We start from the raw sequence: 27,927 nt of genomic DNA, 5'->3' as shown, positions 1-27,927 counted from the left end.
TAAAGCTTTTTGCCGTTTGCGGATTGTACAATGAGTGGAGGTAAAGTTATCTATGAGAAAATTTGTTTAATCATTATTAGATTTTTTAATTCTGGAAAATCCGATTCGGAAATCGCGAATATGGTGCAATTGTCTAGCTATAGAGAAATATAGTCAGTAGATACAAAACTACAGGTTAGGTCGTCACAAAATCTAGAAATGTACGAAAAAGTAAAATAACCGAAGCAGATCGAAGGGCATTAAGACGCATTATAGTGAAAAATCGACGAGCAAATTATATGGAGTTGAGCGTTTTATGGAGTGACGTTATTGGAAGATACGTTTCTAGATCAACATGTCACCGAGAGGCCCACAAATTAGGATTTGGTACTTACAAAGTAAGTTTTATAGTTGAAAAAATGAGTACGAATTGTTTTTAATAAATTTTATTTAATTTTAGGCTAAGAAAAAGCCACTTTTAACATTACAATAAAAGAAAAATCGACTAAGATGGTCAAAAGTACATAAAGATTGGACTCAGTCGCAATGGGATTCAATACAATGGAGTGATGAGTCCAGATTTGAAGTGTGTGTTGGAGACAATAAGCTAAAATGAAGCTTTCCATCCCGACTGTCTGAAGAGAAAAGTCAAATTTCCTGCATCTGTCATGACCTGGCGCAAAATGTCGTCTAAGAGTGTGGGACAGTTACATTTTATCGATGGGATTGTAAACAAGGATAAATATGACCATGACAAACCACTTCTGGAATGGGTTTCTAACATTCCCGACTTGTCCCCGAGAGAGACTTTGTGGTGCGAAATGAAAAAAGCTTTGAGAAAACATCCTGCCAGTTCTGTCAACGAATTGAAAGAAAAATTGCAAGAAATATGATTCGTTTACACTAGAATTTTGTCAGAACTTGGTAAAAACTATGCCTCAAAGGATTGTGGATTGACAAAAAAAAATGTAAAAAAATTTCACATTTTTTTTGTTAATATTACATATTCTATTCGTTTTTTTTTTAATTTATTATTATTCTGTTTAATCCATAGTTTTAATTACGTTATAAAATATTTTCTATAATTAGGAAATTCAAAAATGTTCGATACATTAAAACTTCTAAAATTTACGCTGCGCTTTTATTTTTGTTCTCTAAAATTTAATTTAGTTATCAATCTAACTTTGGCAAACTGATATGGGAAGAGGGTCGTATTATTTTGACGTCTCGACGTATAAACGCATCGTATATTATTTACTTTTGGCAAATATTCGTAGTGTCCCGCTTTTTGTTGTTTGGTGGAAATGAACCGCTTAGGACGAATTCGATTCGTGATGAATGCGTTCACGCAGTGACTATATATGGCGGACAAATATGTGACAATGCCAACGGTTTCGAGTTTGTCATAGAACAATATCCCGTGTTGGTGTCAGAGCTTCGACAAGAACAATGACTACGATGATCTGGATAATGTAATTTGACTTACTGGGGTCATTCAAGGTATTCTAACCCTATTCTTCCTCGAAAATACACACACATACATATATATATATATATATATATATATATATATATATATATATATATATATATATTACGGGTAAATCCGATACGATTAATGTTTTCTCAAATTGCCAAAAATATTCTTTGTTGTAATTTTAATATAATATTTAATAAACAAAATAATTTAAAGCTTTATGTTAGTTTAGATTTAAACACCTAGCGCCACCTAGGAAAGAAATCTGAACTACCAACTGACATAAATAAACTTATCTGACAGATAAAATGTAAAATACTTATTTGCCAAATAAAGTACCGAATAAGAAGTCGTCTAGAAGATAAATCGTTTTTATTGTTGTTTGTTACTTTGTTGTAGGTTATCGCGAAATCAAAAATATAAGCTAAACATTGTTGTTTATTGTGGGTGAGAGACATGGATCCGGTATGAGAAGATTTAATGAAATCAAAGAGTATGATGTTTAATGTTTATAAACTTAGTGCGAGATTATATACATTAGAGGCAGAATCGGCCATTTTAATTTTTAATATGATAAGACTTTTTGGAGAGGTTTAGATTAAGTAAACCGACAGTGATCTATATGCTGAGAATATATTATAAATAAATTGATTGTGAGTAAGTCTAATTTATTATTTCTTTTACCTTTTGAAATGGACTCACACAAGCAACACATTCATGATATTATAAATAGTTGTAAATGAAAGATTATAAAAGTAGATATTCTACCTCTTTTTCTTCACTTAGTTTAGTCATTCAATGTTTTCATAATCTTGATAATTAAAAAATGGATGAGTTAACATTTTCCAAGAGATATTGATGCTATTGATTAAATACTAGCAGTGTAGGATTCCAACATGAAAAATATATAGGTATAAATAATTCTGTATTTTTGTGGCGTCGGACTACAATCCTCTTGTAGCAAAATTCCAACTTCACTTAAAAAAGATACAAAAAAGCTACAAAGGTGATAAACTAAACATACAAAAATTAGAATTAGAAGACGTCAAAGAAAAACTGGAACAAGAAATTAATGCAAACCTAGAATCCACACCGGAATCAATTGATGGTGATACAGAACAACAGTGGCAATTCTTTAAAAATGCAATTATTGAACCAAGCCGCAGATAACTCACAACAACCAGATGCAAGAAAGGAGATTGGATGACAGAAGAAATCTTGGAAATGATGGAGGACAGAAGAAGGCAAAAGAATATCAACATAACTCAGTATCAACAGCTTCATAATCAAATAAGAAAGAAACTAAGAGAAGCTAAAGAGACTTATTTCGCTGGAAAATGCCAAGAAATAGAAACAAACATGATAACTTCAATCTCCATAAAAAAGTTAAAGAATTAGCTGGGATAGCAAAACAAAAAATCTCAAGCATAATAATGGACAAACAAGGAAACATTTTAGTGGAGACAGAACAAAAATTAGGAAGATGGAAAGAATATATAGAGGAATTATTCCATGAGGAAATTAAAGATGTGTGTGAACAGCTGAAGAGGAACAAAGTACCCGGACCAGGGCATATACCCGGACAATTGTTTAAGTACGGAACGAACAAATTGCGCGAATGTCTTCGACAACTATTTCAAGCATGCATAAACACAAGCGAAATCCCTACGGAATGAAACATATCATACCTCAGTGCTATACATAAAAAGGGTGATAAAAATAATTGTGAAAATTACCGAGGATTAGCTGTAACCGGATCTATGACTCGAATATATGGAAAGGTTTTAAAGAACCGAATCGAGAGAGAATATTTAGATTATGAAGCAGAAGAACAAGCAGGATTTCGTACGGGTCGATGCACTATTGACCACATTTTCTCCTCAACCCAGATAATAGAAAAAAAGATGGCACGGAATCAAGAGATTCCGTGCCATCGACAGCCTACGACAGCGTTCAACTGAAGAAGCTGTAGCAATCAATGGAAAGCACGAATATTAATATAGAATTAATAAAAGTCGTCAAAGTGCTATCTTCTTCTTCAGGTGTCATCTCCGCTACGGAGGTTGGCAATCTTCATGGCTATTTTAATTTTTGAGACAGTAGCTCTAAATAGTTGTTTTGAGCTGCATTCAAACCATTGCAGCTCCTGTGCTATAAAACCTATATAAGTGCTATAAAGTGCTATACAACCAACCAATAACAAAAATAAAAGCAGGGACACAAATACCAACAGGATTTATAACATCAAAAGGATGAAAGCAAGGATGTTGTCTGTCCTCCACTTTATTTAAAATATACCTCGAAAGTGCTTTAAAAAGATGGAAACAAAAATGCAGGAGAATGGGGATACCGCTCACCAACACTATGGTATATACGCTCAACTTTGCAGACGATCAAGTAATAATGACTCAAGATTATGACGATTTAAACTATATGGCACGAAAATTAATTAAAGAGTAATGATATATAGGGTCTAGAAGTAAATAAAAAGAAAACCGAATACCTGTGCATTGAAGTAGAACAAAAAGATCTCATATTAGACGATAACACCACGATAAAGCACTGCTGTGACTACAAATATCTAGGTATCACTATTTCACAAGATGGAACATTAGACAAAGCCATAAGAGAGAGAAATACGTCATGGAGAAAAGCCATCACAATGTTAAACAGCATTTTATGGGACCAATCCATCAGCAAAGAAAATAAAAAGAGGATATATGAGACTATAGTGAAAAGTATCACTTTGTACAGCTGTGAGGTATGGCCACCGAAAGAAAGAACACTGGCAACGCTGAAAGCGACGGAAATGGATTTTTGGAGAAGAGCTGCAGAAAGATCTAGAAGAGAAAGGATTACCAACGAACGCATTAGAGAAATAATGGGAATCAAACGAACGATCACAGATGACCTAACAACAAAACAACTTATCTGGTTGGGACACATACAAAGAATGGATGAACAACGAATACCAAAAGAAATATTAAAATGGCAACCATAAGGAAAGAGAAAACGAGGTAGACCGAGAAAAAGATGGAGCGAAGGAATAAATAAAGAACTGAGAGAGAGGGCCATAGAACCTATGGAGAACCCGGACTAAGTGACGATTGGAAGTCGGAAAACGGCGGAGAACGTTATAAACCGACAAGTAGTAGTAGTACAAGTACTCAGTATGATATCTAGGCGATAGATGAATAAAGAAATAAAAAAAATATTGGGAGTGCGAAGAATATTATAAAAGAACAGTAAGAAGGGATAAGGAAGGAAGATTTGAAGTTAAAATATGCTTCAGTTCTAATGACGATCTTAAGAAACATGCTGGAATTAAATGAATGGCGATAGTACTGAAAGAAAATATTGAAGGAGACAAAAGAAGGCCTAAACCCAACAATTGATAGAAAAAACATAAAATTTGGCTCTAGTTGAATCTAAATCATGAATATGCTATTTTATATAGCTTAAATATATATAAATCAATGCCAAAAAAAACAGATACGCAGCTTGCAGTACAAAGCGATGCAAACGTAACAATGGTATTACGAAATTAACAATAAAAAACTGTTGTATGTCTTAATTTACCATATGTTAACACCATGTATTAAATATATAAAATAAAATTATTAAATATTCGAATATTTAAATTTATTTCTTATAAATTTTCAAAATGTCATCATTAAATACATCAAAACCACTTTAAAATTCAAAACAGATTCAACCCCTTGATATTTACATTAATAATTACTACAAAAAACCATACTGCGGTAGTAATAATTACTACACAAAACACGTACTTATTAAACAATCATACATCTCTTATCTTTTATCAAAAATTACAATAATGAACGAGAATGTGCATAAAAAGACAGGTTAACACATGCGATTTACCACAACTCTTTAGAATTGATCGTCAACGAAGTAACACTCGGTGCACTATCCATACATAAAAAACACTATTCGCGATGCTCGTTCTCAAATAAATTTATTTTTTCGGAAGGTTTTTAACGAAAAAGGAAGGATAATCAGGCTGGTGGCGAACTTACAGGTTGTGAAAATGAATAAGAACTGACAGAAGGAAAGGCGGCGTTGCCGATTGTTGTCCGACACTCGGGGGTGGCGAAATTTATTGTAGTTACGAGGGTAGCACGGATAACACGCAAATATCTTTCGGCGAATTAATTTAATCAGAAAATGAAATTTCTTAGTATTGGTTTACACAGTTAATTGTTGGTGGATTCCACTTTTTAAATGTTTTTGAGAACAAATCAAAAAGTTTAGTATTTGACAATTTCTCTTTCAAATGGGAAGTCGTTGTCAAATGCAATTTTTTGAAAAACTATATTTTGTTTGTAAAAAAAACAAACTAATTCGAACTGAACTCGTAATCTGTACCCAAAAAATGCAAAAGAAACGTACTGGGAAACTATTCTAGGCCAAAGGCAAGTATACAAGTTATTACAGTCGAGTCCGTAGCATTCTATTTTCCTAAAACTTCAAACCTTTGACAGTACTGTACCAAGCCACGCTGTACTTAAGTTCCATATCATTAACTTTCTCTGTGTTTGGACTATTTAGAAAAATGCGTAATATTGCCGCTGATTATGCCTTCATTTTGAGCTCCCCCCATATAATTCAATTGTGTCTACATTGAAACCCGTTGTGTAATGTAAACACAAGTTCAAATAACGACTAAGAGTATCTATATTGCCACTTGATTATAAATTATAGTCTTGTAAATATTAAATGAATCTATAAATCACAAATCACGCGTCGTAAGTGGTCAAAAGTAGCGGAAATCACGTGTCTATCATGCATTCTCGGAAATTTTGAATTCGATCATTGGTGGCGTGTATGTTTCCTTGCTGGTCACTTTACATTGTACCTAACAATAGAATATTATATCTCTGCTTATAATAATAAAAATGATACATTAGATCTAGTTTATAAAATAAGTTTTCATATATATATATATATATATATATATATATATATATATATATATATATATATATATATATATATATATATATATATATATATATATTCGGTTTTTTATAACGTCTTACGGCATTGTCCGACTCCCAAACGCCACTGTATTCTGTCTTGAGTTAGGTCTTCGTCCATATTTCGAGCGCTAATCGCTTTCCTAACTCCCAGGTTCCAGCTCTGTGGTGGTCTTCCTCGTTTCCTCTTCTCTGGTGGTTGCCACATCATCGTTTTTTTTTTAGGCAATCTTTCGTCCCCCATTCGGCTCACATGCCCATACCATATGAGCTGTTTTCTCTCAATATCCTCAACTATAGTGCCCTCTATACCCATTTGTTGTTTTATCACTTCATTCCGTATTCTGTCGGCTCTTGATATTCTCATCGATCTTCTGATGGCATCCATTTCCGTGGCTTCGACCTTTTTCTTATATTTTTCGGTTATTCTCCATGTCTCAGCTCCATAAAGTAGGCTAGTTTTAACCATTGTCTCATAGATGTTCCATTTTCTTTTCTTTGATATTTCTTTACTCCATAGAATTCCGTTCAAACATGCTATAGCTCTTCGTGCTTGTACAATTCGATGTTCTATTTCTCGTTCGTCTTTTCCACTACGGTCAAAGATGACGCCCAGGTATTTATATTCGTTGCATGGATTTATTTTTTGATTGTCATCGATATCGAGTTGTTCTGCTTCAGCTCCAATTGAGAGGTATTTTGTCTTTTCTAAATTGATATTTAATCCCCATTTCTGGTATTCTTCAATTAGTTTTCTAAGCATGTATTGCATGTCATCTTTGTCATTTGAGATTACCACCTGATCATCTGCAAACTCTAAAGTATATATGTAATCCTGATCGTTCAATTGTATACCCATTCCTTTGACTTTTATTTTCCATTGTTTCAGAGCTGCAGAGATATAAATCTTAAATAGAGTCGGAGAGATACAACATCCTTGTCTGAGACCCTTAGTCACTGCAAATTTTTCAGCTAAGAGGTTTCCGAATTTCATTTGGGAGTTTGAACCATAATATAGATCTTTGAGAGCACTAACCAATGTTTGATGTATGTTTGATGTGCCCAGGACTTCCCATAGTTTATTTAGCGGGACAATTTTCTTTTCTATAATTTGTTTAAGACAGAAGATGTTATCTGTACATGAACGACCTGCTCTAAATCCTCCTTGTTCTTCGTCTTCAGACGATTGATAATCTTCCTCTATCAGGTCCCGTAGTATTCGACCGTATAGTCGACTCATTGAACTTGTGACCGATATCCCTCTATAGTTTTTACAATTTCTCCTGTCACCTTTTTTATATATTGGGGTCATATATGCTGTTTTTCATTCATAAGTTTTCATTCACATTAATAATATGTAGACTGACCGGATGTGCGGAAGTCGACTATATACCTAAAGATTTAAATACTGAAATTAGTATATTCTTTTTGTTTCAGAACGATATTTAATTATTTAGTCTGTTAATATAAAGAGTGCTAGCAACCGCAGATGCTTGTTTGGTTTGTATGTACTTAATGTCATTTCAAAACATGCCAAAACATGCCATTTCAAAGTTATGTCTGAGAAAAATTTAATTCTCGTGGGTATCAAATAACCGAGAAGTCTATTTAATAACGGAATTAATCAATGTCCTGACATTATCTCGAAATGTGTTTACACAGAAAAATAAGAAACAACGGGTGAATCAGCAGCTGAATAAGCAGATTGCCGCAATTAAACAACGAAGAAAATACTTTCATTTTATAAGCGTCAATAAAAACCTAAAAATTCGGTCAAAGGAAGAACTGGAACACAAAGTAAACGTTTAACATGCATGGTATGAAACAGGAATAATAACACAGCCGAACAAAAGGAAAAAATTTAGTGCTTGAGAAAAACCGAATTTTAAATATTTTTGATGCTGATTTCAAAAGTGTCTTCTTTTTTATAGTATTTTTTTTTTATTGATGCTATAATTTTAACTTAGCTCGAAAAGATATACACGAAGGCGCCTAGAAATCCCCAGACGGACTTAGACTAAATATGATAGATCATTCTATTGTAGACTAAAGATACCAATCCAATATAATAAACGTTCGCACCAGAAGAGGAGCAAATACGAGTTCTGATCACTACTGGATCGAAAGTAGGGTAAGGGCCAGAATGTTAAACGTTTAAAAAAGGAAATAGGTTCTAAACATGAACGATACTATGTGGAAGGACTTAACAATACAAACAAAAAATAGAAAATATAAACAAAATATAAAAATCAAACTAGAAAACAGACTAAAACATGAAAACATAATGAAGAGTGGGATGGGTGCAGAAACATGAAAAAAGCAGTTGAAGAATTACTGGGCTTAATGATGCAACAGAGCACAGAACCCGAAAAGCAGAGGAGGAATATAAATAACTACGTAAAGAAGAAAAGAAAATCCACCGCAGAAAGAAGAAAGAAACTATGAACAAAGAACTTAAAGAACTACAAGATCTAAGTAAGCCTATAGAGACGAGAAAATTTTACCGAAACTGAACAAAAGTCAAAAAGAATTCACACAAAAGAAGTCAATAGATAAGGATTGTAATATATTGACAGAACAGCAAGAAAAACTAAGAAGATGGAATTCCTGAATGAGACCAAAAATGTTTTAGATTATATTGATATATTAGATGTATAAATATTATAAAATACAACCCAAAAGCTTTTTTCGGTTTAACAGATTGTAGTCCTTATTCATTACTTTGAGTAAGCAATAATTAATTTGATTTACCTTTTTAAATAATCTTCTATTTTGTTTTGTTCGAAAATCTCAATCTATTTAGCAACAAGTTTATTGATGTCAATATGTATTTTTTATTTTTTATTTGTTTGGGTATTGAATAAACACACCTCTTTTTAACATATTGACAATGGCGCTCTCGAGAATGAGCAAAGAATCATACGCAAACGGCATAGAATTTAAAATAAGGCATCTCCTTGTCGTAGACCTTGTCTAACATAGATTGTATCTATTAGTTCGTTTTAAATTCGAATTACGCTCTGTACTATAAGTGTTTCTTTTACAATCGCAATGAGCTATGTTGGAATATTAAATTCTTTCAGTGTCTGGATTACAAATTTTTTATTTACATTCCTAGAAACGACTTGGCACAAACGACATGGTATTCCAGGTCATTGGGAAATACAGGGCAATTAAAAATCTGATGGACTTGCCAGAAGAGTATCAGCAACAAAATACTTCGGTCCAGAGCCAGCATCGTCCGAAATCGGAAAAAAGGCAACATAACTCTCGCTGCGAAAACATAACTGGTAATATATATAGTGGATGGTGTAAAGGGGGATCAAGTACTGCAGAAAACAAGCCGGAATCAGCATAAGCCAATTTTAAGCTGCAGGTTTATATAGTTTCAGAATCCTGGAATGGGTATCATAAGTGAATGAAAGATAAGCCAACTGGTTGCAGTACAGCAGATGATTTCGATAGATATAAACATATCTGGGAACATAAGGAACAGAAAATATCGACTAGACTGACGAAATAAAAATTCTAAACGAGAAAAATTATGGGCACAAAGATTATTGCAAATCTTAGTGTTAGGTAGCATAAATATCATCTGTACATTTTTATTCTCGGTGCAGAAAGCCGAAGACAAACTCATATACGCAATAATTCTACCCCTGTCAAAATCGCTAACATGCTGGTAATGTTGGTGTCTTTGAACTCGAGGCATTTTCTTACACTGAATACAATTAGACTGAGGAATAATAACTAAAAATTCCTATACGAACGGGTTCACAAATTGGTCTCTTCACAAAAAAATTTAAGGATAAAACTTTATTTTTACAAAAAGTAGAAAAGATAAAACTTTGGTATTGTTATCATAGCATGTTTTAAATATAGTCATTCTATTGCCAAAAAATTATGTTCAAGAAATTAATCCTTCTGGGTGTAGCACTTCTTATGTCACTGAAATATTTGCAACTAAACTGGACTCGCAGTAAAAAGATATTATGTATAATCTTTTTTTTGAAAATCTTTACATATTTCTCTCCATTCCCAGATATTCAAGACCTTTTCCATTGTCACTAATGTTTTAGCTCACATTGTACCAAAAAATTTAAATCTTTACAATTTCTAGCGAAACAGAAAAACTTAATCCAATTTTGTCGTAATTTTTCAAAATTTCACAAAAAGATATACAATTCTGGAGCGAAATATTTCTGTTCGACGGCTATCACCACCAAAAGTGTCAGTTTTTATTTAATGAAAGATCATTTTGGCTTCTCTTATGTTTAGCAGTGTTATGGGCGTCACTACTGCAACGATTCGTGGTCATTATTACCACTTACGACACAAAAACAGAAATAACAAGATAAAATAACCGAATGCTATTCGGCATTCGGGGTCTTTTTTTACTATTTTCGTACACCGCATGCTACGTCACTGCTGTGCCTACCCATGTAAAATACCCACGGGCCGCCACGGACTTCACATGTTATGTTTTGTAGAAACTAAAAACAGTGTTTTATGTTACTAAACATCAATTTCCATCGAGTAACCGCCAATTCAATAAACAATAGAAAAGATTGAAAATAAATAAAATTGACAAAACAAGTAAAAATATACGATTTATATAAAAAACGTATTTTTTGCCAATACCAGTAACTTCATGCATCTTACTATCACCGGGCGCGGATAATCTCAGAATAGAATACTCGTTTCGAGAAGCGGCAACGTTCCCTCCAAAGGCCGGGTTACCGTTTGTGGCGCCCTCAATCGATAAAGTGTCCCGAAAATCCAAAGGAATGGCAAAAAGGCTATACGAGGTGCAGAAGCCAACCAGACAATCCGGCTAAAAATCATGTCACGGTCGTATGTCTTGGCAAAAACAATCTGTCCAATGGGAAATATATTTCTTCCTATTAGATTAGGTTACTAGTGTTCCGAAGATGTTTAAAAATTTATAAAACGCCGGCGGTTAAGGTCTACTGGAAATACTACTTCGTGTTTGGAAATAGCTTTATTTCTGAGTTATATTATTGAGTGTTTGACGTTTCGATATTGCATTACGTGTATTACAGTCAGATATAAAGAATTTTTAAAAAAGAATGAGAGCAAATTTGTAAATCTATAAATATAATGTGACCGTTGTTTTAAAAAGTACATAAAGAGCGGGGAAGTACCCGTTAAAATCCTGGAACGGGTTCCCCCGAAGTATGATATTATATTCAAAATGTATTCATCATAATCCAGTTTCAAAAGTCAACTGCTGAACATAGGCCTCTACCTCGTGTTTCCAATCCCGTTTATCTGGCGCCACTCTCATCCAGTTTTTAGTTTGTCTTCTTAAATCGTCAGCCCATCCTGTAGGTGGTCGACCGACGCTTCTGTTGTCTTCCCTTGGTCTCCATTCAAATAACCTCTTTGTCCATCGCGCATCCGTCATTCTAGCCATGTGTCCTGCCCATCTCCATTTTAGTCTGGCTATGCTTTCGATAATATTAGTCGCCTTGGTTCTTCTCTTGACATTCATAATTTCCTACTTCTTTTTTACTATTATATCGGAGACGAATTGTTACGGAGAAAAACTCGATGAGTAGCTTAACAAAGATAATAACTCCTTGTTCGATTTTTTTTTTGAATCAATAAAAATTTAAAACCAGTCGTTGTACTGCTGGTTCAAGATTAGGTTCATCTCTGCTTTAAAGATTGCTGGAATTGTTTGATTCTTAATTGTTAAGCTTAACGAAACATCGATTTTTGGTTTTCCAATAAACCATGGAAGCCAGTTGTCAGAATTAACTAGAAAAACTTATATTGGCGTATCAGACCTATTTTAAAGTAGTTTATGTACTTATCGTTGAAGATATTATCATATCAACGGTACCAAAATCACATCAAAGAGTGTCAATACATATCAGAAAGAATAGTAACAGCAAAGATTAAGATGGAGAAGGAAGACCTGAACATCATCGGAGTATACGGTCCAGAAAATAACAAGCCTCAAACAACAAGGGAAGCGTTTTATGACCAATTGCAATAAGTAGTAGATCAAGTCAGAGGGAAGATGATAATATTGGGGGATTTTAACGCTCGAATAGGCAATCAAGTAATATCCGGCAATAAACAAAAACATAACGAAACTGTTGAAAACGAAAATGGAGAACTTATGATCAACTTCTGCACGAATAACGAACTAAGAATAAACAACACATTTTTTGACCACAAAGACCAACACAAATATACATTTAATAACACTCGTGGACAAAGATCTATGATAGATTATGTTATAACCAACAGAGATATACATCCATCGAAAATAATCGAAGTAAGATGCCTCAACTCAGCAGATGTAGATAGCGACCATAGCCTAGTATTATGTAAAATAAGAATAATCCTGAAATACTTCCCACCCAAGAGAGCGGCGCCAACACAAACAAAAATCGTCGAAGGACTAAATACGGAATACATGGAGTACAAGATCGTTGGGAATGAAATATTAGATCACGATAACATTGAGGAAAGCTGGGAAAAACTTAAGAATAATATAATTAACGCAGCACCAGAATCACTAGGAGAGAGGAAAGTAACGAACACTGACATATCAAAATAGAAAACACCATGGTTTAGAGAGAAAGTGAAGACCAAATGTGAAGAAAAGAAGAAAGCCCTTTTACAATACAGAATACAACAAACACAAGAGGCATACAACCACTATAAACGAATCAGAAATGAGACGAATACTTTGGTTAGACAAATAAAAAAGGAACACTGGAAGAGTATCTCAAAACAGATGGAACACGATTTCTACGGAACACAAAAAGAAATATGGAGACTGAACACAGGACAAAGAAAAAAGATTAACGAACTAATAAAAACGAAACACGTTCAGAAAGAAACATGGGTAGACTACTTTCGATTGCTATTTGCTAATGGTGACCATAATGAACCACCAACACGAGAGGTGACGACAAACGAAGAAATAAATTTTGAGGAGGAAGAGGTAAAGGAAAGGAAATTAAAAAATCACCAGGAGAGGACAGAATACCGAACGAACTCCTAAAGTACGGAGGACCAGATCTAAGCAAACAACTATTAAAACTAATCCAAAAACAGCAAATTTACTAAGATGTAAATTGGAGCTGGAAAGTCAGATAATAGAACAAGTAATAGAGTTTAAATATCTAGGCATCACATTATATAGCTACGGAAAGCTCGAAACTGAAGTGGAAGATCAAGTGAATAGAGCAAACAGAGCCGCAGTCTGCCTAAATGAAACAATATGGAAAAATAAAAATATCGGGAAAGAAACAAAAGGCAGAATTTACAAAACAGTCATCAGACTAATAATGACTTACGCGGCAGAAACAAGACCTGACACAGAGAGGACAAAAAGGATGTTAGAAACAGCAGAGATGAAAACAATTAGAAAAATTGATTGTAAGACACTATGGGACAGAGCTAGAAGTACAGATATACGACGTAGATGCAAGGTGGAGAACATCAAGAACTGGGTAAGAAATAAAAGAGTATAATGGAACGATCATATAAGCCGAACGACAACAAATAGAGTAGTAAAGACGGCAATAGACGGTTCCCCAATAGGAAGACGATCAGTAGGAAGACCACGAAAACGATGAAACTACAACTTACAGGAGGCACATTGAAAAACAGATAGTCATGTCTATAAAAAAAGAAGAAGAAAAAGAAGTAAGATAGTGTAAAATATTTCTTCGGTAAAGTATGGGGTGCCTCACTAAGTAAGCTTTCGATGAGAGTTCTCCCAAATGCTCCAAGAGCAATTCTAAAACCAATATTATGTACAGTGACAAACTTTTTAAATGTTGTTGTTGAGGCTGAGGCATATGCAATTATTCTGTAATCTATTTCAGACCTTATATACGATATACTCTTAATGGGGTTGTTTGATCTTATCCCCAATTTATATTAGCCAGGGTTTTTAAAAAGTTTAGTTTTTTATTATATATTTATATATTTATAAAGGTAGATCTATCTCACAAGCAATCAAAATGCAAACGTCTCTGTTTTAAAACAATATTAAAACAAGACTATCGACATAGAATTCTTCAGTTCTTTGGAGATATGGTCCGCAGAAACGAAAATAATTTAGACAAACTGATTGTCTCCGCAAACACTCCACGAAGGAGAACAAGTGGACAGTCATTGACTCGGTGAACTAACCAAATTCATAACTCAACAGACCGTTCATTCTGTGAAACACTTTACGCAGCTGAATATAGAGACCAATGAAAATATTTAATTGGCTGAATTAAGAAATTAGGGGAAAATTTATATATAAAAGAGAATATAAATACAAGTAAAGATGAAATAAAGAAGATAAATCAAGAAGTATACAAAGTAATCAGAAAAGATTTGAGTAAATATAATAAGGAAAAAATCCAAAGGCGATATATAAAATTTAAAAGGGAAATTCCCAGGTTGGCTGTATATCATCATCATCATTCTGGCTTTACAACCCTGCGTGTGCCCTAGCCTCCTCAAGAATTTCTCTCCAGTCGTCCCTATCCATCGCCTCCCTCCGCCAAGCACGTATTCCCATATTTCTCATGTCTTCATCGATGTTATCAAGGAACCTTGTTCTTAGTCTTCCTCTTTTTCTAGCTGGGTCATTTTGTTCCATCCGCATTATATGCCCTATCTACCTCAGACGTCATATCTTAATATGTTTTACGATATCTGGTTCCTGGTATATTCTATAAAGTTCGAAGTTGTATCGTCTTCTCCACACTCCATTGTCATTCACTGCTCCATAGATTCGCCTTAGTACTTTTCTTTCGAAACATCCTAACATGTTTTCATTACTTTTTGTTCAGAGAGACTCCAGGTCTCTGAACCATATGTTAGGACTGGGCGTACTATTGTTGTGTAGAGTTTTATTTTTGTATTTCTCCTTTGTATGTCCTATTAAAGAGATGGACAGAATACATCAATGAACTGTTCAAAGACAATAGAACAGAACAGATGGAGGAAATTAAAATGGCATTAAAAAACAGCAAAAATGGTAAAACGGTAGGTCCAGAACAAATCCCTATAGAAACCTTAAAATGCATAAATGTTGATGTGCATGTTTGTTACGTTGATTTTGAAAAAGCATTTGACAAAGTAAGACATGAAAAATTAAGAATAGATATCGAACTCAGTCCAGAAATTGAAATCAGGAGAGGAGTTAGGCAGGGATGTATATTATGTCCCCATTACTATTTAATGTATATAGTGAAACCTTTTTGGAAGAAGCGTTACTATCTCAAACGACACCGTGATTATGGCAAGCTCTGCTTAACAACTCCAATTACTGCTAAACAAAACAAAGAGTTTCTGTGAAAAATATGGACTAAAAATGAATAGGTATAAAAAAGACCAAATACATGATAATAACAAAGAAAAGAAATATACCAACAAACATACATTTGGGAAATGTACCGATAGAAAGGGTTGATAAATACAAATACCTAGGTACCTGGATTTCAGACAATAATGATCAAACAACCGAAATAAGAGCCAGGATAGAAATAGCAAGAAATGCATTTGTAAAAATGAAAACAATTCTCTGCAACAAAGACCTTAGATTAGAACTGAGAGTAAGAGCACTAAGATGCTACGTGTTTTCGATATTGCAACATGGACTTGAAAGCCGGACATTAAAGCAAGAACACATAAATAAGTTACAGTCCTTTGAAATGTAGTGTTACAGGAGGATGCTTAGAATAGCATGGACACAGAAGAAAACTAGCACGGAAGTATTGCGAGAAATGGACGAAGAATACGAAATCATACACACAATAAAAATAAGAAAGTTACAATTTTCGGGGTTACGTAATAAGGGGACAGCGATATGAACTGCTAAGGCTGATAATACAGGGAAAGATAAGAGGAGGAAGGAGTATAAGAGTATAAGGGACTGGTTTAAATGCAGTTCTATAGAACTCTTCAGGGCAGCAGTAGATAGAGTAAAGATAGTGATGATGATATCCAACCTCCGATCGGGAGACGGCACTTAAAGAAGAAGAAGATTTCTCGATATAATTGTGAATTTAAGGAGGAGATTGAGCCCAAAATAGCATCTGTTGGCCGTGTAAATTCTGCGGTTTATCTCTGCGGTAGTATTATATAATAATTTTATATTATCGCTCAATACTCAATACTTATTTCTACTTACAAAAATTGAATGTATTCCCGAAATTTCAAGAAAACTAAAAATATCTTGGAAAATAATGAGTTTAGGTATAGGGAATGCTATATAACAATGAAAGAGTATCATAAATACAATATTTCTAAAAAATAAAATATAGAGTGATCAATTTCAAAAAATTGAGACGTCCGATGTCGCACTAAAAACTCACCCTGTATATGTATATATATATATATATATATATATATATATATATATATATATATATATATATATATATATATATACAGGTCGATAACTCCATTATGCAAGTGTACAAGATATCCAAAAAACTTATTTAGAAAAAACGTAGGCAATGATATTCTCCATACTTGGAAAATATGTGGAATTCTACAGGGGGATTAATAACTACGTTGTTAAGATAGAGCACAATGGACAAAAATGAGAGAGGCCTATGTCCAGCAGTGAACGCCAAGGGCTGGGTGATGATGGTGATGATGGAATAGCAAACATACAATTTTTTAAATGGGACAACCTATATATTTTTTCAAATTTGCACCCTGTATATATATATATATATATATATATATATATATATATATATATATAAGATATAAGATAAGGACCTTTCGGTTGTATTTGTTTTGTTAGCACTAGAAGTATGTCTCTAATATTTTTGTAAATGCCCTAGTGCGCCGTCTTTATTCTTCTTATCAATTCGGATGTTTCGTTCCTTATTATCTTGTATTCCTCTTATGACTTTGTGGTTCTTAATGATCTATAAGAAAAACTTCTTTCTTGTCTTGTCAAATTTCTTTAACATCTGTGTTGAACCAAGGCGTTTTTGATTTGAATTTCAAATTTTTTTATTATTGTTGTAGTTCCCAATGTTTCGTATATGGCTGCTACTGACTACTGTATTATATGGCTGTGAAAGCTAGGTAATGACACAAAGAGATAAGATTTTATGTTAACCGTCGTTTTTGGAATATTCATCAATACAATATACAAAATGATGACCTTCCCAGATTATTTTTAAATTTATACAGCTACTTAATTGTCTTCAATCAACTAAATGGAGAAAGTTTTATTTTTACTAAAGAACAGATAAAATGACTTATGTGTGTATGAGAAATAAAATAAATTACAAATGGCGTTTTTGTATGTTAAGTTGATATTTTTTATCAACGATTGTTCAGAATATTTATAATTATGCTATATAAAAATGTTAATAACCTTTCGTTTGTCATTATTTTAGTATTTTGTGCAAAACCTACCTTTAATATAGCCCGGTCAAATGTCTAGAAATGTATTTTTCCCAGGTAATTAATTTTATAAAACATCTTTGTTTTTGATGAAATATTGTTGATGTAATGATCTTAGAAGATCCGGTTAACAAGACGAAAGGAACTAAAAGATACAGAAATTAACCTTTACAAGACTGATCGGGGTTCTTTACTCTAAGGAATCCCCATCCAAACCACATCACCATCGACGGTATAAATGAACCGTCCTCTGTTCCCAGTAGGAGTAATGCAATGGTTTGTAATCAGTGTAGTAGTGTCGAAACACGGAGCTGTTTCGAGCCGCAGCGAGCAAGGTCATGATTGCCAATATGATTTCCAACATCCGAAACGGATAGGAACCAGAAGAAGAAGAAGAAGAAGAAGAAGTAGTAGTATCTGGGGACTCGGGAGAGTGAGTCCTCGGAAGCCCTGAAGAAGACATCAAAGAGGATGTCGAAATATATATAATATATATATATATATATATATATATATATATATATATATATATATATATATATAATATATATGAGTGCAATGTGACCAGCATACATGAACTTTCTGGATGTGGTGATTGGTAAGTCAACCAGATAAAGGTGGAACAGAAGAGGCGAGAGCACTGATCCCTGGGGGAGGTTGTTGCTTAGAATTTCTGATTTACTGAGTGATCCCCACCACTTTGATACGTGGAACACCCTATTAGACAACACGTTTTCCAGCATAGAGGTCATCATTATGTATTTAGGAAGGCATAGGATGTAGCTATTATCAATTTCAGTTTGGTCTGAAACCTGCCTGATCTATTGGTAGATATTCAAGTATGATTGGATGTAGCCCCTTGTAGAAAAGGCTTTCAAACAATTTATTAGCTACACTGCTACGCTTGAGAGGGCAATAAACTTGTAGCTTTCGGGTTTCTCATCTAGCTTGCCAGGTGTGAGGATGGAGATTATCTTTGTTTCTTGAATTCCTTAGGCAAGATCTTTGAATGGAGAATCTGGTAAAACCTTAGGAGTGTTGTAGCGCTAGAGCAAAAATGATGTTATGTACCAGTAGGCATACCTGTTTCTCTTATCTTTAAATCTATCTTCGTTTACACTATGATGTGTAGAGATAAAAGAAGGAGAAGAGAATTGAAGAAATGAACAACTGAATTAAGAACAGAAAACCAGAATGGAACCGACCATAAAATAGTAAAAATAGCTAGAAATAAATGACCAGCTGGAGAAGATCAATGGGAACAACAAGAAAAGATGGTGAATCTTAGACACCCAAAAATAATCTGAAAGATGTACATGTCTATAGACACAGTTAAGTATGTAGAAGATATTATTACATTTGTGGATAATCCCAAAGATTTTTACTTGTGAACATGATAGTTCAGTATAGACAGAAAAAATATGGACCTTTAATAAACATCATTTATGAAGAAATGAGTCATATTTTATATGAAGAAAGATGGGATAGCTATGATGATTTCCAACAATTGATAGAAAGAATATATAGATATATTTCATGAAATAAACATTTGTATGTATAGACTACTGCAAATGCAATTATATGAAAACAACACTGCATAAGAGTAACTATACTCATTAACCATGATATGGTTTTAAAACCACAGATTGCCTTATATTTTACATACAACACTGGAATATACCGTAAAACGGGGTTACTTTGCACCATAGTTTTTAGTTTCATTTTCTTAGAGTGGATATAACATTACTCGAAAGAAGATCTGAACTTTTTATTTTAAATATCTATTCTACAGGTCGTAATATAACTCTTATTATAGCTGTTTTTTAGTTATATTGCATAATTAAGAGATTATCCTAATTTTATTAGTGGTGCAAAGTATACCCTAGAAGAGTCATACTTTGCACCACTTGATATTTTAATAATATTTGGCTACGAAATGCTTGCTGGTGCATAGTAACCCTATCTGATTTTAAACTTTGCACCATTTAAATGCAAAAAAAAATGTTGGTCGGCCCAGTTTTTTGAATATAAACCTACCTACATTTATGAACGAAGCCTAACGGGAAAGAACATTGCTAAATTTTAAATGAATAAACTTTATTATAAGTACAATAGTGAAAATACAAAGTTTGAATCTAATCCCACCACAATTTGTCTCATCTTGGAACAATGTAAAATCCTCGTCTGGAAATTTTCTTGGGAGGATTTATGGCGCCAATTACATTGTCCCACGAATACCATATTTCGTCTCGTCTCTCTGGCCATTTCCAAAACTTTAACGATTTTGACAAGGCGTTGATCATCGCTCCGTCATTTTCTATTGCTGTTATGACTCCAGGGTAAACATGATCTTCATAGACAAATAAAACATACTCACCAATATTTTTTTTAACATGATCTAATGCAGAGTTTTTAACTTTTTCGGCAATATTTGTTCCAAGAGAACCTGAGGCGAGTTTTTCATTAAATTCGCTTTCTTCTTCCATCTCTTGCAGCTCATTTATTTCATCATCTGATGAATCCCTGCCTAGTGGAATGTGGTCGTCCAAAGCAATATCGTTCTCTGAATCATCTACGACTTCTGGCTCAACAGCTTGATGAAGTGTGGAAGTAGATGCTTCAGTTAGATCTTCTAAACTAATTTCAGAATGGGCAATACTTTGTCCTGCTGGAAAATTTATTTTCTTTTTCTTCCCATGTGTCCTAAACTGGGTGGCTTCCTTTCTTTTATCTTCTAAATGAAAGTGTTTTCGATATCTGACGAACTTGATTTATTATTATTTGTTGTATGACTATCAGTTATCACACTAGATTGCTGAGTTGTTTTTAACCGCTCCAAGAGCGGTGTTATATCACAAGGAACGCTACCGCATTTCCTAAATCCCGACTTTAATATCTCATCGCTATTCTTTTGTATTTTTTCGATTAATGATAGTAAAAGCGTTGGAAAATGCTGTTTCTCAAGTACATTTGATCTACTCCCCACATGAGCTTCTTTATATCCAGATAAAATTTCCCTCCAGGCCTTTTTCATTGGTGCAAATAATGTCACATCTAGCGGTTGTGTAACGTGGGTGCTATTCGGAGGCGAACATATAAAATGAATGTCGTGTGTTCGACACAAATCCAGGACTTCTACATTAATATGAGAAGACAAATTGTCTCCTAAAACGACCTTCTTTCCCTGAGTTTTTTAAGCCTAAGCAATAGAATAGTGTTAAACCAATTTGCAAATGTCTGTGATTCGAACCAACCAGATGCAGTACTTACATAACGCGTACCAGAGGGGCCATTTTCAGTCTAGGTGTCTCACAAATGCTTGGATTTGTACACCACATAAGGAGGTAGTAGCTTACCAGCTGCATTTCCACACATCATAAGAGAAATGCTACTTTTTGAAGAGTTACAAATTAGTTCAGGATATTTAACCCCACATTTAATTAATACCTTTTTTTGTCCGGGATCATCTGTTAAGTTTGTCTCTTCATAATTAAAAATAGCATGTGGCTCCACACCATGTTTAATGTTTGTTTTAAATTTTTTATGTATTCAGCCATTTGGTCTGCATTGAGTGCTGCTCTACTTCTTTTTATGTTTGAGGCTATCCTTGCAGTAAAGTCATTATGATGACTTGAAAATGATTTGACCCAATCCATACCAGGAGTATTATCCTTAAAGCGAATTATTTTTTTTCCTTGGCGATTTAAATGTGTCTTGATTATTTGTCATAATTCCATTCCAGTAACAGGAAATCCAGCATCACTAAGGCTATAAATGCATTGTACAAAGCACCTTTCCTCTTCATAAGAGAATATTGATGGGTATCCAGGTTTTCCAGCATGTACTTTTAATTTGTAAAAAATAGTTCTCCTTGGAATGTTAAAGGATTCAGCAGCAACTCTTGTACTCATGCCATCTTTTATTACTGACAGACATGCTTTCAAATCTTAGTAGTAGCAAAGTATACCCAATTTCACGTGTTAAGTGCACATGTAAACAATGTTTTTTTTTGTTATTGATATCCTGATTTAAAACCGTTATTTAAACAACTAAAAATCGCAATCGATTGCGGTATATGCCATTAGATGTGTACTTACCAATTTGTGTCCGCTGGGACTGTCTGTACAGTATGATTTTGCAAAAATAGAAAATAATAGATTTTCGAGATTAATATTCTAACTGTTTGGTTATGGCTTGGTTACAGTTTTGTGCAAAGTTACCCTGCTCAGTGCAAAGTAACCCCATTTTATGGTACCCGTAGATATATTTTTTTTTTGTTTTTCAATGTATTCTTCAAAGAGCACTTTTACATCCAATCAAATATACTCTGGACATAGGAATTCCAGTTCTTTTTTGGTTGTCAAAATTTGTTTTTTTAATGCTTATGCTTCATCTTTTGACCCTTGGGACTCATTATCACCTCATCTGTCACTGATTTTTGAAAATGTAAAAAGAAACGTTGGGATTCCTTGTTTATGGTTAGTTTTTCAGGTTCTGATGACTTGTGCAAATAAATGATTATATAGTAATCAGTTCTTTGATATTGTAAAGCCATTATTGCAAATATATCACATATGTATTTTTTGTTTTGTTTTTATTTATTATCTATTATTAAGTTGTTTTACTCAAAACTATGATAATTATATATTTTAATGGTATGAGTATGATTGTTTTTAATGTTTTACCTTCTTTCAATATGATTTAATATGTATATTTACATATAAATTATTTTATTAGTTTGTAGAACAATGGCTAATATGTAGAATAATGGCAACAATACTGCAGTTGTATGTATTTATATACTAGTACTTAATCAATAATATCAGTTACACTGGTGACTTATTAATTCTATAATGATCTACAATACCCTATAAACAAAATAGATAGGACTGTAATAACTAAGCCGAAAATCAACACTAGTTAAACTAGAATAATCATTAAAAGCAATTGATAATTGTCAATAAGTTCAAGAAAAAAAATTATTAAGAAAAGAATCCTATAAATCCTATTTCCAAACAATGTTTCTTGACAATATATTAACTGAAAAATATATAAATAAGAGAATTGAAAAAAACATAGTTGGGACATATCTGAGACAGACTGGACAAAATATGAACAAATGGGTATTACGATACACTTTTTATCAACAATTATTACTAAATTTTCAACTTATGATGGTGGGAAATGCATGAGATGTAGAGGAGAGCACAAAAGGCAGGAGTTGTGGGATTCAAATAGTTGACAAGAGTCTTAAACTAAGACATCCAGAAAGCATTAGATAAATAAGTTACTATTTCAAACTCATATTACTTATATACTATGATTCTTTGAGAATATAGCGAATTATAAACCTTCACAGGTATATATTTCACATACATATACTTTTAAGGTTAGGTTATTTGGTATATAACTATTTTCAGTAGGAAATATGTAGCCAAATCAATTTCTTGAGTGAGTCAACAAGTATGAGAAATACACAACAACTAGTACCTTCAGCATTACATGTCAAAAAAGAAGCAAGACAAAAGAAACCTCTAACTAATCAGAAAAATTCAGAAGAAATATAAACACTGTTTGGTTTGTTTATGGTTTAAAATGTATACCAATGGCTTAATTATTACCTTTAAGAAATCTCACTGTATTTTTATCGCAAAGTGCAATGAACCCTTTTATGCTTCTTGTGCCTTATTGAACTTTTGTCCCATATTATGAAACACAGTATTCAGTAAATGTGGCATTGGTGGATCTTTTTAACATTGTAGGATCTCATTAACAAAAAAGGCACTCATGTTAGAAATAATAAAGCTGTGTGAAAAAATAACTACACTTATAAGGATTATAATTTAATGACATTTTGAAAAATTGAACTATATAGTTTTATCTAGGACACTGTTTTATACAGCACTATAATAGTAGACAGTAAATATTTGTTCAATGTTAAAAAAAAACCATATAAAGAATTCATAAATTGATTACTGAAATTATAGTACTTAAGTGAAAGAGCTTCTTGAATGTGTAAATGTAAGTTACTTTCATATTTATGTAAAACCAATCTTTTCAATGCAGTACATTATTAGCATGCAGAAAAAAATCACTTACCATGTATAGTTAGTTCAGAATCTCTATTGACTTCATACAGCCTAACAGCTTCATCTAGTTCCATCTGTGAAGATATTGTACAAGGGTCTCCCTCCTCATCAACCCATTTCATGGTAAAAACCTGATCGAAGGGAAATCTGCAAATTTCTCTCATTTCTTGGCATAGCTGCTCAAGAGTGATTGTCTGGTCTATATAGGTTACAAGAACCTCACCATTGTATGCTATTTTAGCTCTAATTTCGTTTGAATTAGCGTCAACAAATTGTGTCGGCATGTTTGCAATTATTCAGATCACTTTTAGGCACTTTGTTTCTCGGAGTTATTGTACTAAAAAAGAAATGTTATGATTAGTCATAAGGTGGTACCCAGGTTAAGATAGAAGTACTATTACTGTATTAATTTACCAAAAATGTAAATATTTGCATGACAAAATAATACTAGGAATGTCTTATCAATATAATTTAAATACACTTACCATTAAATTATCAAAAATATAAAGTAAACTTAGCGAAACATGCAAACAAACAAGAAACTGTTGATCCTTTACAGTCAACTGTCAAAACTGTCACCATGTTAAGTTAATTGCTGGCCATCCTGTGACATCTAGCGTTACTATCTTGAAGATATTAAGTTGTACTTTGGAAACGATTTCTACTTTCCTATTTTCAATTTTTTTGTTGTATGTAGAATTAGAATGTATCAGAAAATTTTGGGAAACAGAGCAATATAATTTTTATGTGAAATATTTTTTACTAGATTTTTCTATAAACTGATGAGTTCAATCTAGGATAATAGTCAAAGTACATCTGCTGACATCTATGAGTGAAGTTACCATGACAGTAGGTAAAAGTTTGTAAGTAGTTTGAATAAACAGGAAACGTCTTTTAATGTTTAATGTTGCTAAGATTAGTTTGTAGATGGCAATAGTAGGTATTTTTATGTAGTTATCAAAGAAACTGTTTTTCATAAACGTAAAAAGCAACAACATTTCTGGTGTTGTGAATAGGATTCTTTGTCCAGAAACTACTCGTTAGCTGCTCAAATTCAGATGTTAGGTATACGATTTTTTTTGCCGAAATATTTCAACAATTTACTTGAAAATGTAAACATTAGTAAATACTATTTCCATAAAATCGTAAATGTATAAAATCATTTAAAAATTTTTTTCAATAATACCTACAATGTATTCTTTGTCAATGTTATTTTTGAAATTTATACTATCGTGTCTGAATATATTTAATATCCGGAATTAAGCATAAAGAAAACGAGGATGTCAAAAACGAAAATGGGGAACTGATGATAAACTTCTGCACGAATAACGAACTAAGAATAAACAACACTTTTTTGACCACAAAGACCAACACAAATATACATTTAATAACATCAGTGGACAAAGATCTATGATAGATTATGTTATAACCAACACAGATATACATCCATCGAAAATAATCGACGTAAGAGACCTCGACTCAGCAGATGTAGGTAGCGACCATAGCCTAGTAAAAGAAACAATATCCTTTTCAGTCCCGACATTGCAGAATGTGTTATTTAATAATAATTTATTATTTTGCTGAGTGTTTTAGGCCTAAATAAGACTCTCAACTAATTTGTACACATATGTGTATACAGGGACCAAACAGTAAATGAAAGTTATAAAAACAAATTAAAATATTTTTTTATTTTGAACAATGAAAGTCTTTAAAACAATTTCTATCTTTAAGAATACACAAATATACATTCTATTTGGTGCACTTTATTCTAGATCGACCCTTACAACCTTCTTTGCGGCATCTCTGGGCAGTTGTTAGATCTGCTACAGATAAATACTTAGCTTCATTACGTCGCATTTGTTAAAGAGGAATAGCAACAAATCAAGGTCTATCATGGCATTTCTTTTTTGCAGTAGGCCCATCTTCATCCTCATCAGATTAAGTTCTTTTAGTCTAATTATTTAAAATTAATTCTTGTGCGATTTCTGTTTTCAAATGCATACGTCCATACCTTTTCGAGGAGGAACCTGATGACTACTGCACTCATTTCTGTATTTTATCCAGTAGTTCACGACACTCATATCCATGAAGTGTTCAAAGAGCCGGACTATCCGTTTCTTTGTCCTGTGATAGGAGCGATAGGTTGATATCATACCATTTATCTCTCAGTCCACACCTCCCATATTGATATTGTAATTTTTAACAATATTGGGTATTTGAACATAAATGTAAGCTTTATCGTCTTTACAATATCTTTTCGCCTCATCCAAAATTCGATCATTATGTATTGTTGATGCCAGTATTACAGATCGGCTATCCATCCATTTGGCAATGCATATTTTGCCGTCCTCTCTAGTTCTTGAATCTATACACCCTCTTTTCATCTTTTTCATTTCGGCATCTGATTTTAATCCGATTTTTGGAAATCGATTTGTCATAATTGTTCCTGTTGAAGAAATTCCTTTTTCGTGAAGAATTTCTAAGATTGCAATCGATCGGAAAATTTGTGGTAGCTCCTTGATAAATGAACGAATCTCAAATAAACTCCTTTGGAGATGATAACACATAGGGTTTAAGTCCAGTTGGATTGGGTTTTCTAGGTACATACTGCCTAATTCCAACATTACCAGCGAAAGGAATAATTTGCTGATCTATACAAACAATGTTTTTCTCATGGTAGATTTAAAACTGCTTGCTAAAATCGTTGGATTACGGGCATTATTTTCCATAATCTATTTTCTTTCTTGTCATTTTGTCATTTTCAGAAAATGAATTATTGTCGACAAAGTGAATTGTGTTTCGTAATAAAAAATATCTGTCCCTTATCATACAATCCGCTATTAAAGGAACACGGTAATGGGTAGCCCAATACATATTTATTCTTGGATACTTTAATGTACTCATGATTAAAGTAATTCCTATAAAATTTCGAATCTCAGAAGCAGTTGTGTTAAGTACTTAATATTAATTAAATTAACGGTAAAAATTAATATTAATTTGTGTAGCAACTAACTCAAAAAAATCATTGTTACAATAATCGTCAAAGTATTTTAATGGTAATCGCTCAAACTCGCTGCTTGAATCTGATAAGTTAGTTTCAAATTCTTGAAATTAATTTTTCAGTTTAAATTTTTTGTCCCATTTAAAATTAATTTTTTTCAAATTCTGCTTTTAGGTGCTTCCGCGTTATTATTTATTTGGACAGCATTAACAGTTCCATTTTATGCTGAGTTTTCACCCTCCATCTCGACTTCATCTATATGCGCACTTTGAATTAGATCTCCAGCTTCATGTTTGTCATTAATACTTTCTTTTCATCTACATTTGATTCGGAATTAGTTAAATTTTCACCCCCGTTAAGAGTATTCCCCTGTTGAAAATTTTGAGTTGCCTCTTCATTCTCTCCAGCATCATTGTCTGATTCGATATCACTTAAATCACTCAAGTCAGGTGTGTAATTTTCGTCTGCTATAGAGTCTTTAAATTCATCTATGTCACTTTCATCAAGCAGAGTTAAAAGTTCTTCTTGGGTAAAGGTTTTTTTCGGCCTGTAAAAAAATAAGGCGTTTTTAGATGCTGATTAATATTTACCACTAACTACGAACTGTTTGGGTTGGAATCTTAAAATATCTACATTGAGTAAGTACCATTTAAGCAAAAATCAAATGAATGATGTCGTCACAGTTGCACTTATCCAAAACAAAAATAGATCTGTCTCGACGTTTTTTGTTTAATTGGTACTTAATTGAGATATTTTAAGGTTTCCAACCCAAACAATCACCCTGTATGTAGCGATAATAACCAGTATAACTAGGGCTGGAAACTAGTGTACACATATGTAGCCATAACAATTAATAGTAGAAACAGTGTTGGGTACTCAATTACACGAATGTGTACAATACAGAGTCATGTCTAAGGTAAGATGGGGCAAGTGCATTATCGGGGCAAGTGCAGAACATTATCA

At 33.1% G+C, this 27,927-nt stretch overlaps 1 protein-coding gene across 1 annotated transcript in view; it reads right to left on the bottom strand.

Moving 5' to 3' along the window:
- The window catches only part of aPKC (protein kinase C iota type), a 236,392-nt gene extending 211,820 nt beyond the window's left edge, over positions 1-24,572 (bottom strand). Inside the window, exons 1-2 of the mRNA XM_072525238.1 lie at positions 24,449-24,572; positions 23,974-24,300 (exon numbers count right to left, since the gene is read on the bottom strand). Coding sequence (XP_072381339.1) covers positions 23,974-24,247 — 274 coding nt within the window. The 5' untranslated portion in view covers positions 24,248-24,300; positions 24,449-24,572. The remainder of the gene's footprint in view (positions 1-23,973; positions 24,301-24,448) is intronic.
- Between the last annotated feature and the right edge of the window lie 3,355 nt (positions 24,573-27,927).

This window comes from Diabrotica undecimpunctata, chromosome 3 (genome assembly GCF_040954645.1).
Source record: "Diabrotica undecimpunctata isolate CICGRU chromosome 3, icDiaUnde3, whole genome shotgun sequence".
Taxonomy (NCBI): Eukaryota; Metazoa; Arthropoda; class Insecta; order Coleoptera; family Chrysomelidae; genus Diabrotica; species Diabrotica undecimpunctata.
The sequence above is the reverse complement of the archived record's forward strand: the minus strand, read 5'-3'. Positions and strand labels throughout refer to the sequence as shown.